Source organism: Ursus americanus, chromosome 15, assembly GCF_024610735.1.
Source record: "Ursus americanus isolate L20-20 chromosome 15, mUrsAme1.1.p, whole genome shotgun sequence".
Lineage (NCBI taxonomy): Eukaryota > Metazoa > Chordata > Mammalia > Carnivora > Ursidae > Ursus > Ursus americanus.
The window spans coordinates 33,001,925-33,017,845 of record NC_142141.1 but is presented as its reverse complement, the minus strand read 5'-3'; the positions used below and the strand labels follow the sequence as shown (position 1 = coordinate 33,017,845).

The following is a 15,921-nucleotide window of genomic DNA, read 5'->3' as shown; positions in this document are numbered from 1 at the left end:
TAAAGACAGAGGACAGTGATAAAGCCAGACAGAAGCCTTCTTTTATGATCTCTCCCTCCTAATCCCCTGAGTGCTCTGATGGCCTCTCCCATATGGAGCTCAGGTCATCTACACAGTTCACTCATCCCACAGTCCTCTACTAAGTTCTTACTGCCCCCCAGGGCTAGCATGTCAGGTCCTGGGCCAGGGGAGCTCTGAAATATCAAGGGATAAACATGTAAACCTATCATTACAACAGAGGGAGAGATGTGCTAAGAGAGGTCTGAATCAAGTCTGATGAGAACAGTGAAGGTCGCCCGACAGAGAGCAGAAAGAGGTCCAGAAAAGGCTTATGGAAAATGACACTTGAACAGACTTGAAGAAAAAAGTCTTTGAGAGCAGAGTAGAGGTGTGGAAGCAATGAACCAAAAAGGCAGGTAGGCTGCTTTGCAAAGGTACACAGTGGTGGGACGGACTCCGTGCTGAGTGTGACTGCAGTATGGACTGAAAGCAAAAGTGAGCAAGAGAGGTAGAAGACAGGCCAGCTTGTCACCTGTCACATGAGCCATACCATGAAATCAGGATTTCATCCTGAAGGATATGGGAGACCCTGTGAATAATTTTGAGTAGAAAATAACAGGGTATACAATTAATTGGAGGAGTGACAAAAGGCTGGGAGATCAGTTAAGAGGCTTAAAATACTCCAAGTAAGCAATGACATTAGTCTGAACTAAGGCAGCCCCAATAAGAGTGAAGAAAAAGGGGGAAAATCAAGAGATACTTGGGGGGAAATCAATCATAGGTTTGTTGCCCATCCTGACGTAGATACAGACCCACTCCAGAATTCTGGCTTTGGCAATGGAACAGAGCAGGAGAATGGACTGGTGGGAAATTAGTCTACAATCCCTAGTGACATCCCCTTGTTTGACCCAAGGAGGGGTAAGTATGGTACCCTGTGGGACAAAGCACTGACATTTCTCCTAACAACCTCCTTGTCTCCCACCTTTACTTTGCTCTCCATCCTCACACTCCTCATGTCCACAAGTGCCCACCCCCGCTCAACTGACTCCTACTTCCCAGGATGTATCACTTCCAAGCCTCTAACCTAGACCAGGAGGTCCGGACACACTGAACACCTCAAAGTAGTCCAGGTAACTGCCAACCATTTGCTAAACTTGTTTATAGTTCTAGCCTTCCAATACTGAATCTGAGAACATTTCCCACTCACCATGAATATAAAAGGGATAGCTACATGATTTATTCTTGCCTGTTTCAAAAGAAAACTAAAGCCTAAACAAGTATTTTCAAGAGTATACTTTTTCTTTATTTTATTTTATTTTTTTATAATGTTTTTTTATTACATTATATTAGTCACCATACAGTACATCCCTGGTTTCTGATGCAAGGTTCGATGATTCATTAGTTGCGTATAACACCCAGTGCACCATGCAATATGTGCCCTCCTTACTACCCATCACCGGCCTATTCCATTCCCCGACCCCCCTCCCCTCTGAAGCCGTCAGTTTGTTTCTCAGAGTCCATAGTCTCCCATGCTTCACTCCCCCTTCTGATTACCCCCCTTTCTTTATCCCTTTCTTCCCCTACCGATCTTCCTAGTTCTTATGTTCCATAGATGAGAGAAATCATATGATAATTGTTTCTCTGCTGGACTTATTTCACTTAGCATTATCTCCTCCAGTGCCATCCATGTTGCAGCAAATGTTGAGAACTCGTTCTTTCTGATAGCTGAGTAATATTCCATTGTATATATGGACCACATCTTCTTAATCCAGTCATCTGTTGAAGGGCATCGCGGTTCCTTCCACGATTTAGCTATTGTGGACAATGCTGCTATGAACATTGGGGTGCATATGGCCCTTCTCTTCACTACGTCTGTATCTTTGGGGTAAATACCCAGTAGTGCAATGGCTGGGTCATAGGGTACCTCAATTTTTAACTTTTTAAGGGACCTCCACACTGTTTTCCAGAGTGGCTGCACCAACCTGCATTCCCACCAACAATGTAGGAGGGATCCCCTTTTTCCACATCCTCTCCAGCAATTGCTGTTTTCTGCCTTGTTGATTTTTGCCATTCTAACTGGCGTAAGGTGGTATCTTAGTGTGGTTTTGATTTGAATTTCCCTGAGGGCTAATGATTTTGAACATTTTTTCAAGTGTCTGTTAGCCATTTGTATGTCTTCATTGGAAAAGTGTCTGTTCATATCTTCTGCCCATTTATGATTTATTATTATTTTTTATACTGACCTCTGCCCCTCCATTTTCATGTTCCCAGTTCCCTTCCCTTGCTCTTTTTCTTGTTTTTCCCACAGACTGTAACCTTCTAACATATTGGAAAATTTACTTATTTGTTATTTTACTATTTATTGTCTGCCTCTCCTTATACTGGCACATAAGTCCACGAAGGCAGGGAACTTGGTCTGTTTTGTTCACTATTTTATCCCTGAGCACCTGAAAGCCTACACAACACACAGAAGCTACTCTAGAAACATTAATGGAACATTTGTTGAATGAATTTATTACTTGATTTCACTACCCCCCTCCTCGCTGGCTCAAAATGAAAATCACCAAGTCCTTATGCTGAATATTTTCTATTTGCCTCTCCAGATCCATTCACCATTCTCCAGCTTGCCCTGTGTTGGGATGGCTGACTGTGTAGACTGATTCCCTTGCCCTCTGGCTTTTGACCAGGTGCGAGAAGGATGTCAGGATTTCTATTACCCTGATTCCCTTCCTGGCAAGCTGCAGCACATTGGACAGCCCTCTCCGTAAAGCTTTCTTCCAGGTGCTGGCAGCTCCCTGCCCTCATTCTTCAGGCCTAAGGCTGGCGGTATCAGCGCTCCTCTGTTACTAACTCCAGGGTACTTCAATACACATATTGCTTTCCCTCAACCCTGACCATTCCTTTAAAGAGAGTCCCTTTGGTAAACTCTCTTCAGTTACCCAATATGAGAGTACCATCGATATATCCTCTGGAGCCCTGCCTAAATAAAGTCGTAACAATGAAATAATCCGTGAAAATGAATATAGTCCATTTGCTTTCTGTAGTCTTAAATACCTGAACCTCCCTCCAAGTATACAGGTCCATATGATAAACCAGAATGTACTTGCCCAATTTACTGACTTCAGAGATTTTTCCCATTACACGCTCTTTCATGGATCTGTTTGGCTTTTCAACCCATTACCCATTTGAACTTGGCTCTGTTCAGAGATGACCTCTCTGTATTTGTTGATCTTGGCTCTGGAAACTATGTATATTTGGCTCTTGCTTTCTTTCTGGACTAGCAACCTGGCTTGGCAACCAAGCAGTGCTTAAGGTACTCAGCCCAGGCTACCCCCTGACCAGACACAGAGTTAGTGTTTATGCCTCAAAATGAAAAAGGCAGAGCCCTTACAGCATAAAAGGAGCAGACAAACACAGGTCATCTTTTGCAAATAAGAAACATACATTTCTAATAGAGAAACATGCGTATTAAGGCATCTTGCAGCTCTTTGCTATTAAAGGTAACTTTGATGGGCTTTCAAAGAGATAATCCTGCTTGCCTTTAGTAGCCAACACTTTCCTAGCACATCTAAGGAGAGAGAGATTTGACCATTCTCTTATAGTACAACAAACTCAGGTTTCAAACATTTTAGAGGTAAAAGAAGTCTAAAGCCAAGAATTCAATAAAGAGATACATTCGTGTAAAGCAAAACAGCATTTCATGGAAAACATTAAATGTTCCACAAATATTTTTCACATTCTGAATCTGAAATTTCATTTTCTGAAATCTCATTAACTGGAAATTCTTGTCAAAACAAAACTCTAATAAAAATGAATTTGTAACCATTTACCAAACTGTATTTCTCTTGTTTCCTCTCATTTAAGGCATACTTAAATCTCAGTTATACTATATATTTACTCTGATAAGATCAAGACTATCAAAAGAAAAGAACATGCTATATTTGAATAGCACATTAACTTATGACACAGTTATGTGGAAAAAGTGAACACTCCCTTCCATGAGCTGAGCAGAGAAGTTCAAGTACACATCCCAGGAAGTGGCTAGCCCTTCCCAGACAAAATAATCAACTCTTGGGGGAATGCTTAGAATCAGACAAGATGGCCTACAGCTCTCCACTGAGCCCTTCAGAGCGGCAGCTGCCTCAGCAAATAATAAAGACGGCACAGCAAAGGAGCTACCCGCCTTTATCTACCAGTTTAAAACCACTGGTGCAGAACCAGGAATTTTATTTAGAGTAAAAAACTGCTCATTGGGTCCTCACAGAATTCGTGTAGCTGACTAGTATAATACCACATGTTAGTAACAGTACCGTAACCACAGGCACAGTACAGGCTTCCGCAAGGAAGCCGGGCTGTCCTTGCAGTTGTCTGAATTCCCACCCTCAAGAACTGTAACCTAAAAATAATCTTGTCATGAGGAAATGAGCATGAGTAATATAACACATCTATTCTTCCCTTACTCCTCTGATTTAATTGATTGATATATCGTTAACTGTAAAACTTTGGTTCCTACAGGCTTGTAATTCGTATGTCAAAGTCTTCTAAAAAAATCAGTGAAAAGCGTATTTTCAATTTTTCCTACCTTCCTAATCAATCCTAATCAATATCAAAGTACTGATTCATCTGAGTGATCCTAATGGGGAAGGTTTATCTCACCAAGACTAACAGTTAATACTCCACACCAGGGTAAGTAGTAGCTCATGGCAACAGGTCTCACTGATAACTAAAAACAAAACAAAACAAATAGGAGCCCTGAGGTTTGGAAAGTCTTCCAATTCAAGTAGATCCTTCCATAAAAAGCCTTTCTCTAAATGAGAAAGCAATTATTACTTCTTTTTCAAAAAATATTTTTGTTTGTTTATTTATTTTAGGGGAGAGGGGCAGAGGAAGAGGATAAGCAGACTCCTGAGCATGGAGTCTGATGAGGGACTCGATCTCAGAACCCTGAGATCATGACCTGAGCCAAAATCAGGAGTTGGATGCTTAATCAACTAAGCCACCCAGGCACCCCAAGAAAGCAGCTATTACTTCTAATTCTAAGTTCTCTCCATTTCCTCAACAATTCAAACCAGCTTTTCTTCTCCAACAAAGCAATGCTAAGTTTTCCTCATTTATCTGATTCTAATGGCCAAAACAAAGCCCTCATTCCGGTAGACCTCCAGGATTTAAACCCACCTAATTAAGAGAATCAACTGCCAGTGAAGGTTGTGCAAAGTGCTTTCTTTGTGTTCAATGATGATGGTTATTCAGTACTTAGTCTGTATCAAGAATTTACCCTGATTTACGCTATCCCTTGTAAGCACTGAGCTATCTGGAAAACCCAGCAAAGTACTGATAGTCAGAAGTACTTTTAATAAATACAAAGTGAGCTCAAACAGCACAGGATGTGTTTAAGAAATATCAAGTGATCATGAACAAGTTACTTCTCTATTTACAAATGAGTTTCCTCTGTTAAATGAGGGAAGTGGAACAGATGATCTCTACAATCCCATCCAGCTCTAGCACTGGTGGGGAAGAGAAAACTACTGTAAGCAAAAGCATCAGCCTTTAATATATACTGGGGAAGGAATACAATTCGCTATACAAAGAAAGGCTAGAAGTCTCCAAAGGAACTCAAAAAGAGGCAAGATCAATGAAGGCAAAAGAAGTTCCATAATTGGATAAGGCTTCTTTGGGGATGTGTAAGTTGATTTGGATCCAGAAAAATGGGAAAGATGTGGATACGCAGAGAAGAGGTCGGAGAGCCTTCCCGATGCAAACAATAGTATAAATAGTATAAATAAATAGTATAATATAGTATACTATAAATAGTATAAATAAACTCAGAAAAGCAGTTTATTTAAAAAGCGCAAATGTAGGATCAGGTTCATATCCTAAATAATTGGTACTATTTATTCTAAATTGCATTTATGGCACTTGGCTAAACTGCCAATTTAATTTTTTTTTTTTTTTAAGTAGGCTCCATGCCCAGCATGGAGCCCAACGCACAGCTCGAATTCACAACCCTGAGATCAAGACCTGAGCTGAGATCAAGAGTTGGATGGATAACTGACTGAGCCACCCAGGCGCCCCTAATTTTTAAATTTTTTAAAGATCTTTAAAGTCTTTCATTGTTGAAAGAGAGCTGATAATTTATCATCTTATATAAAAATAGGTTTTTTTCTTCATAACAAAATATATCTTCATGTGCATGTCATTATTAAAATGTTACCGCTATTGCTGACCATTTTGATATGAGATCCTACTGTCTTAAGAGCTGGCTGCATATCCTCCTCATTCTACCAAGACCAGCAACACTTTTAATGGTTAATGACCTCCTTATATATCATTTAGAATACGGCATAACCAAAAGAAAAGACTTGAAACAGATCTAAAACTATTTGAAATCTTCCTCTATACATAATGATCTGTAATAACATAAAGGAACGTCTCTAAATTATAAAATGCACGATTCAATTTGAAAATCTATATTTTAACTTTAACAATGAATTTGGAATTTAGAAAAATAAAAGCACATCAGATTAGATATAAACTTATGCAAGTCTGCTTTACTTATGATTACAAAGGATGATACCAAAAATATTTGAAGAAATGTAACCTCCAACTCTCGAGCTTGTTAAAAACTATCTTTTGATGCTTGAGCATATTGCTCATAAAATGAGGAAACTTTCCATTTCATTCATAAGCTTTATAAATATTCTAGAGAACTGTCATTTCTTTCAAGCCACTTGTTTTCAAAATGCACACTTACCCTGCATTGTTGCTGACTGCAGTCAGCCCTTTCACTCCAGTCTTCAGTAAGGCTCCTATAAGATTCTCTGGAATTCCACATAACCCAAAACCTGTAAGTGAAAAAGACAATCTGTGAAAAGGGTAATGTTCTTTCATGGAAATGTATGTTATCCTTTTCCATAAAAAAAAAAAAAATGTAAAACACATAATTAGATCTATTAAGCAAAATATATATACATACAAAATATATCTCAGCAACACAGTAAGTGGCTACATAGCTGTACCCAAATGTTTTGCACCATTAGATAGCACCAGACATAACTGTCAAATCTTAGAATCATAAGAATAAAGCCAAGTGCAATCAGTTAATATGGCTACACATCGCACATCTTGCAATTGACCGCACATCTATTACTGTCCAACTTTATAATTCAACCTTTATACGGCTACTTTTTCAAGCATGTTTATTTTATAAGCCTGAGTAGATTTTGCAGAACTGGAAGCCTAGACCAATGACTTTTATTTCTTTATAACTTCAGCAATTTGTCAAATAGTATTGGGTTTAAAACAGACATTCAATGACTGGTCAGCTGAATGGATGAATGAATGAACAGCAGCCCTAAAAACAAGCCTAGATTCCTATGACCAAGGCCGAGAAACAAAAAATAACAATAAAAAATAAAAACTGTAAGGATCAGGCAGCAAGTTTAATGAGTGTGAGACAATGATTCTAAAAGACATTCCAAACCAGGTACAGCAATGAACCCAGAGGCCTCAACAACAGAGAGACGTGTATATGCTTTTTATCTCCTAAAATGAGGAATGACAAAAGGAGTAGCTAGGGAAGGGCAAATGAGATCAATGCAAATGTTTTAGTTAAACAGAATTCCCAAGGATCTAGGAATGTTTTCAAAGCTACTAATAAGACATCGCCATTTAAAACGTCAGCTTTTCAAAATAGAAAAAGAAACACAAAGGGAAAAAGTAAAACATTAAGTGCTAAACCCTGCTAAATTTTCAAGATGAGGACACTAATAAAATAATTACATAATATACTAATTTCATAATATGCAATACATGACTAAAAATAATAAGTAATAAAATAATTGCCATTTCTAATCTCCACAGTTTTGCCACTGTGATTTCCCCACTTTGCTAAAAATATAAGGATGTTACCATCACCAAAAGGAAAACAATACTATTACTCACCACCAACCAGTATTGTTGCACCATCAGGGATGTCTTTTACAGCTTCCACTGGATCTGTGTAAAATTTGGTATGGCGACGCGTGCTGGTTGAAAAGTAGCAAACGCATCCCTAAAACATTTTTAAAAATTTTTAAGTGAATAATCATTTGGAGATATATCTTTATTTTGCATGTATACCAGTGTATTCACTTTTCATATATACAAGGCTAATTTCACTATCTGCTCTTTGAAACAAAGAGTGGGGCCGCAAGCAATTCATCTTAAGAGTAGGAAGGACATACTCTACCCATAGATTATCTCCAGAATTCCCTTGTGATCATGATGGATGTCTTCCATTGTATAAATGAAAACTCTGTGTTGTTTGTGGCCACCCAAAAGACTAAAGTAGATAGCTCATACACTGGGACTCAAATTCATAATAACGATGCCATCAAGCATCAGTTTCTGATAGTGAGCTAACCTTGCATTCAGTCTACAAATATTCACTGAGAACATACTATGTGCCAACTATTCTGCTGTTTACTCCCATCTAGTAAATATTAAGGCACGACTGCTGCTCTGTGGGAAATCAGGTACAGTGTGACCGATATATAAATACATAGTTGGGCCCAGGACTCGATCTTAGGGAACAAATAAGGAACAGTATACAAAAAGACCCATCCCTTAAGGGCCTTGGAGTTTATAAATGCTGCAAAAAATAGCAAACTGTTATCTGCAAGGGAGGCATGGCTAGTCTTACCACAGTGACCTATTTGGTGCAAAACAGGTTATCTAGTAAACATTTATCATCAGTTTTAAACAGTCTCCCTCTTTACACTTCATCCATATGGATAGGAGAAAGTTACAGTGACTATGTTGTAATCACTCATAATAAATATCACCTCTCCTTTATTCTTATTATATATTCAACCTAAAGAGGGAGGGAGCAAAGAGAAAGGCTCCTGACTCCTCATATGCTGCCACCTTAAGAAGTTCATAAATGTAAGCTCACACATGCTGCCTTATTGGTCTTTGACAGACATCCTATGGAGTCAAGGTAAAGGCAGTAATGAGTTTCTAATATTCTTTTCTTCCTCTATAAATTTTTATAAAAAGCCTATTTCCTTTAAGAGAACAATACTGAAAGTCAAATGAGATCTGCAAAAGTAGGGTTACACAGATGACTTTTGCTCCTTTAAATTCAACCTTGGTTCAGGTCTGGCGAAGACAATGGTCTACCCTAGCACACCACCGGGAGATCCATGGAGGCAGAGCTAGCAAGGAATGAGCTTGAGCTGCAAAGAGCTTACCTCTCTGTCCTACCCTCAGTAGCAAGGGTTTATTGGATTCTGTTTAAACATGCACATACACACAAATATATATTTTTTAAATCTTGAAAATTAAAAGTGTGATAGCTTCAATAAAGAGGCCAAAAGATGAATCATAAAATAAAGTTGAGGATATCTGCTCGAAAATAGAAAAAAGAAAAACACAGATATTCTAATCCAACCAATTCATTTCATAAGTCAAGTTTTGGAAGCTGAGCAAGATCTCGTACTGTGTCCAACACTGTGTTACAACAGGACCAGACCCCAGGTTTTAGCCTCCATCACAGCGTCCTTCTACCATAATCTGGTCCTCTCCGTGATTTTTAAAAGCCCTCGGTGTTATTCTACTTCGATCTCATTATTTACAGACAACACATCTTTATGAGTGCCCTGTTTTTTCATGAACAACTCTACTGTCATGATCTTTCCTTAAGAGTAAAGGAGAAGCCATTGCTCTGTACACCTTAAACTGATACAGTATTGTTTTGTCAATTATATCTCAATAAAACTGGAAAAAAGTCAAAGATGCAAAAACATGCAATAAATAAACAAATGCTAATCTGGATCTCTTACCAAATAAAAAGGGGTGAAAAGTCAGGGCCTCAGCAGGAGGAAGAAAATAAAAGAACTCATCTACACCTAAGAAGTCAGGGGGTAAAGTCACTCTGAACTACTTATCCGTAGACCGAGAAACATGAATCCTATAGAGAGGAAGTCAAGAGAAAACTCATTTCTCCTACAGATCCAGGACACTTTTCGGATTCACAAGGGGAAACAAGAGTATATAAGCACAGCCTTGTCAGGAAATCTGTTCCTTTGTTTCAGCTGATAATTAGTGTCCTCATTACAAACAGAAATTATTGAAATGCTTACCCCACACCTTAAAAATATACCTCAGAAAGGGGTACCTGGGTGGCTCAGTTGGTTGAGCATCTGACTCTTGATTTCAGTTCAGGTCATGATCTCAGGGTCGTGAGATCGAGCCCCACGTTGGGCTCTGCACTCAGTGCAGTCTCCTTGTCCCTCTCCCTCTACTCTTTCCCCAACTCTCTCGCTCTATCTCTCAAATAAATAAAATCTTAAAAAAAAAAAAACAACACTTCAGACATATTTTAGAAAAGACTCAAGTGTTTCACATTTATCCAGATAATCAAAAGCTAAAAGTAATGAGTGAAATGTTTGTAGGCAATGTGAGAGTGGCTCAAGATAACGGAGAATTTACACCCAACTTTGTTTTTTCATTTTTCACACATTTCACACAGTATTTGTTGACCTTTGTTATCTGTTTGTTATATTGACATTTGATATCTACTTGCTAAGAAATCAATAGTGTGACATAATGGGCCACACTCCAGTCATCTTGGAGTCAAAATACCTTTGTTTCAAATTCCATTTCAGCCAAAATTTCGAGAAACTGAGAAAATTGCAAAATCTGAGTGTAGGAGGTACGATTTTAAGTTTACAAAAGGATGACAGTTGTTTCTTAAGAATGTAGTAAGGATTAAGTAATGGTGTATTAGACCCTGTGCTTGTAATACTGAAGATAGCCTGAGGATGTTAGTTTCCTTTAGGCAAAGTAACCCTCTCTCCATTCCCCACCAGGGCAGTAAGATTAACTTGCCTTTGACTGGGCTTTAGTTTTCACATTTAACCTCCCCACTCTACCTTACCTATACACATAGGCACATATTACCGATGCTACAAAGAATTTTTTTTGGCATGACCTATGCTATAGCAAATTAATCCATGCCGTCCTTTTTTGAGGGTTTTGAAAAATGGGTTCCAGCTTCAAGATTACTTTAACATCTTTGTTTGTAGTCAAGTTTGCCATCCTAAGTATTCAAAGATTACTGGGCAATCTGGCAGTACGAGTGCAGGTAGTGAGGCAAAGAGGAAGGAGAATGTCTGAAACCAGTTGCACCAGAATGTTTCCTGTCAATCTTCAAGGCTTGGAGCCTCAGAGGCAGCACCCCAGAGAAAGCCTCTGGGTTTGTTTTCTGAACAAGTTTCCTCTCTGCCCACATTCTCTCCCATTCTCCCAGCCTCTGGAAGTCAAGGAGCATCTCAGCTGACGCCGTCTAAGACTGAGCAGGGGAGATGTCTTTTTTTCGTAAATAAATGAATTCAAATCGAAGCTTTACACTGCTCATAAATTGACCTTTACCTTCTAAAATGCTAAAACAATGAGGTGAAATGATTCAAGCACCATCTGCTACACAAATAAATAAACAAATAGCCTTCAAGTCTACAAAGGTTACTAAAAGAATGAAGAGTAATGAATTGCATGGCTTCAGTATCTATGTATTCCGGGGATGATTTTTTCACCAGGGTCTTCCTTTACATTTGGGTAACATATTTCCTTTTGTTTTTCCACTCTCCCACCTTCTGCATTTTATGGTGCCCCTAGTTTCTGCTATTACTATTGGAGGAAGGAAATAATAATGACTACACTGCAAAAGAACAGACAAGACCCTGAAGGGTAAGAAATAACCAAAATTCTTAGATTGCCCTTTTTTTTCTCTTTAATCTATTTCTCCTTTTAAAATTCTCTCCATCTTTACCCTTTGTCATCTAGCTCAAATTCGTACATTTAGAATTTGAGGTCTGATTCCAGCCTAAATTTTATCTCATGATTTCCCAATTCAGAATCTCCTTCCGTTCTAACCATTTCTACCATACTTTCTTTAGCCTAAATTTTTCTTTTTCTTGTCAATACTCCAGAACTTAAAAAAAAAAAAAAAAAAAAAAAGCACTTCATTTTGAAGGCCTTTCAGGGAAAATCCACATAGCATACTGCTTTTTTTTTCATAATAATATTTTTATTATATTATGTTAGTCTCCATACAGTACATCCCCGGTTTCTGATGTAAAGTTCCATGATCATTAGTTGCGTATAACACCCAGTGCACCATGCAATACATGCCCTCCTTACTACCCATCACCAGCCTATCCCATTCCCCCACCCCCCTCCCCTCTGAAGCCCTCAGTTTGTTTTTCAGAGTCCATAGTCTCTCATGGTTCATTCCCCCTTCTGATTACCCCCCTTTCTTTATCCCTTTCTTCTTCTACCAATCTTCCTAGTTCTTATGTTCCATAGATGAGAGAAACCATATGATAATTGTCTTTCTCTACTTGACATATTTCACTTAGCATTATCTCCTCCACTGCCATCCACGTTGCAGCAAATGTTGAGAACTCATTCTTTCTGATAGCTGAGTAATATTCCATTGTATATATGGACCACAACTTCTTAATCCAGTCATCTGTTGAAGGGCATCTCGGCTCCTTCCACGATTTAGCTATTATGGACAATGCTGCTATGAACATTGGGGTGCATATGGCCCTTCTCTTCACTACGTCTGTATCTCTGGGGTAAATACAGGAATCCATCAAAATCCTAGAGGAGAACAGGAATCCAGCACACTGCTTTTTTACTTTTAAATTATCTTGATATGGAACTGTACACCGAGGTGTTATTTACCTTGTTACTTTGCAGTTAAAAAAAAATCAGGACACAGGAAGATTGATACTGCCCACCTCAGTATCAAAGTTTGATAAACAGAAGTGGGGAGGAGAAGCCATGTGGAGAGAGAGGAAGAGGACCCTGTTGGAAGGAAAAGGCAATAATATGCAGGTGGATACACACACATACACACTTGGCAAGGAGAATATGGTATCAGTGCCAAGTGGAGGTGCTGATATGTGTTGTAATGCTTACCAATGTCAATGATAGACAGTACCAGTATCTGTCAAAAGTGGAATGTTCACCTTCAACACTACCAGTTATGCACTAATGACATGAATAAACAAATCACAAGGATCCTACACGGAATTACTGACACTAGGCCAATTCTCTAAAGTAGCAGCATACTGTTTTTTAGGGAACATACATGTTCCTTTTATTCCAACAATAGAGTGATGCCCAGCACTTTAAAGGAACACAGATGAAGGAATGGTGCATTCTGCCTGGTGTATCAGAAAGCCTGAGGAGTTTGCCAAGAGTTAAAATACTAATGAGGATGGGGAACCCAGAAAGAGGAGAAGTGTCAGTAAAGGTATAGAGATGTGAAAAGTCTCAGTGTGCTCAGGGACATGTGGGATCAGGTCCCATGGAGAGAAGCTTGTGAAGATAGGGCTGGAAAGGGAGACTGGGGCAGGCCCTAAGGGCCACACTAGAGTTTTGACTTCTTCCTTCAATGAGGAAGGGATAGCAAAGTTTTTGAAACAGAGATGTCACAACTCATATGAAGCCTGAAACAGGAAAGTGGCAGAAGAAATCATTCTTTCATTCACTCATCCATTTGTTCAAAAATAACCATTTTACATCAAATATACTAAATACTGGAATACAGAGTTAAGACAAACAAAACCACTCAGGCACAGTCTCTGTGCTGATGAAACTTGCAAACCAGCAAGGGTAATAGTCATTAAATAATTACAGAAATTTAAATACAAATGTTAATATCTCATAGGGGAACTGAAAGGAAGAAATAGATAGTTGCTGGGAAAGACTGCCAAGAACAACTCTGAGGAAATTTCAGGAAAAGCTGCATACATCACACTGGTTATCAACTGGAGGTGGAGGGAAGAGGAAAGAAGGGGTCCAAGATTTCTAGCTTACACACTCTCTGGATATGGGTGTTATTAGCCATAATGAAAACAGAACAAAACAAGGGAGGAAACAACCACTCTATGGCTGGTTCATTTTGGGTCAGAAAGAGCTTGAAGTACTAAGTGTCATCCAGGTGGAATGGACCAGTAAGTTGTACCAGGACTGCAGCTCAGAGGAGAATGGAACTGGTGAGAGATCTGGGGAAAAAAAGAAGTTCAAGGAAGAAAGGTAGGTAAAGTGAAAATGGTAGTTTTAGGATCTTTTTCCAGCAGTAATTTTCCAAAGTGAATGGAGAATAGTATTAAATGCTCCTTCTGAAATAGTAATGGAGGAAGAAAGATAACTTCAGATGGTATATTCAAATCTAAGTCCATGCCAATGGCTCTGAAATGTAGTTCTCAGACTAGCAGCATTAATATCACCTGGGAACTCATGTATGTAAAGTGCCAGCCCCACACAGGACCTACTAAATCAGAAACTCCGGAGGTGGAACCAGAAATCTGTTTACTAAAGCCTCCAGGTAATTCTGAGGCTCATTAAAGTTTGATAGACTTGCCTAACACACACACACACACACCCCCATCTCATTTTGGCTGTTGGTTATGTTTATAGCAGAAAAGTTCTCAAGGTTACTACCTCTGTGCACAGAGTTCTTTCATCCATGCATTAAACATGTGTTGAGTGTCTATACTATGCCTAATAGTGTGTAATGTTGAGATGGAGAATAAGGCATACAATATTATTCCTGACAACCAGAAACTTCCATCTTGTTAAGATGTCAATGTAGGGGCACCTGGGTGCCTCTGTAGGTTAAGTGTCTGACTTCCACTCAGGTCATGATCTCAGGGCCCTGGGATGGAGCCCTGGGTTGGGCTCCACACTCGGTGGGGAGTCTGCTTATACCTCTCCCTCTGCCCTTCCCCCTTTTTGTGCTCGCTCGTGCGCTTTCTCTTGCAAATAAATAAAATCTTAAAAAAAAAAAGTCAATGGATTTGAAAAGTTAAACAAGCACAAAAGTGTGCCAGTATAAGGCAAGTTAGATGAGAATCTAATGACTAAATAAGAGGTAGGGGCACCAAGTGCCAAGCATGAAGAAACACCTGAAAGGGGCACTGGACCTATGATAACCAAACCTCAAAGGGGTAAAGTTTGAACCTTGATAGGAACTTTCAGTGAGGCATAGGGAAACCTATAATTTTTAACTCTGCCACCTAAGAGGTTTGCTGGGCTTCTAAAGTGGTTTAACTGGGAAAGTGAGTAAAATAACACTTAGGCAAATAAGCAACTGCCAAAAGAGGGAATGTTCTTGACCTGGACCCAAGGGTATGGCAGCGTCCTGGTCTGCATGTTTCAGCCGCACAACAATGTGACTGAAGGTCAGTAAAGTGCCCTTTTAATAATTCTTTATACATCCAAAGCTATCAGCAATTACCAAAATGCTTCCTAAGAGGCATTTATGAATAAAAAGTTCCAATTCTAAATCATCCCTTAGCATTTACCTAAGGGGCTTAGTGGCCCCTCTGCGTTCACTGTTCTCAGAGACTGGATGTGGGAATGACAGCAACTGGGGCGCGGCAGTTCTCCCTGAGTACGCACCTCGTGCAAAATATGCTTTCAAGCTCGGAAACTATTATTTAATGAGCTACTAAGTAAAAACGTCATTTTTCCTTTTTCCCTAAAAAGGAACAGGCTCCCACGGTTACGCTGGTAGCGGAGGTAAACCACCCTCCAGCACCTAGCACTCGCGGACTGAACTGCCTCCGAGGGCGCCGGACCTGAGCGCGGTCGTACAGGTCGGGACAAAGAATAGGAGGGGAAAAAAAAAAAAAAAAAGCTTATCAACCAATAATTGCAGGGAAAAGTGCCTCGGGATGCCACTTGGTGGAGAGCTGGCAATAAGGGCAGCACGAGGTTTTCTAAGAGTTTGAAAATGGAAATCCTCCAACCCGGATGCCTGCGCCCCAAGAGCGCGCGCGAGCCACGGCCGGAGTACCACTGGCTCCTCGGTCAGACGGGGAAGATGCCCAGACGAGCGCTCCAGTCCGGGTTCCCCTTCCCACC

General features: G+C 39.7%; 1 protein-coding gene across 2 annotated transcripts in view; it reads right to left on the bottom strand.

The window, feature by feature from the left end:
* OXCT1 (3-oxoacid CoA-transferase 1) overlaps positions 1-15,921 on the bottom strand; it is a 130,715-nt gene that overhangs the window by 114,043 nt on the left and 751 nt on the right. For both annotated transcript variants that reach the window (XM_087867909.1, XM_045787348.2), the window contains exons 2-3: positions 7,942-8,050; positions 6,752-6,842 (exon numbers count right to left, since the gene is read on the bottom strand). In XM_087867909.1, coding sequence (XP_087724035.1) covers positions 6,752-6,842; positions 7,942-8,050 — 200 coding nt within the window. The remainder of the gene's footprint in view (positions 1-6,751; positions 6,843-7,941; positions 8,051-15,921) is intronic.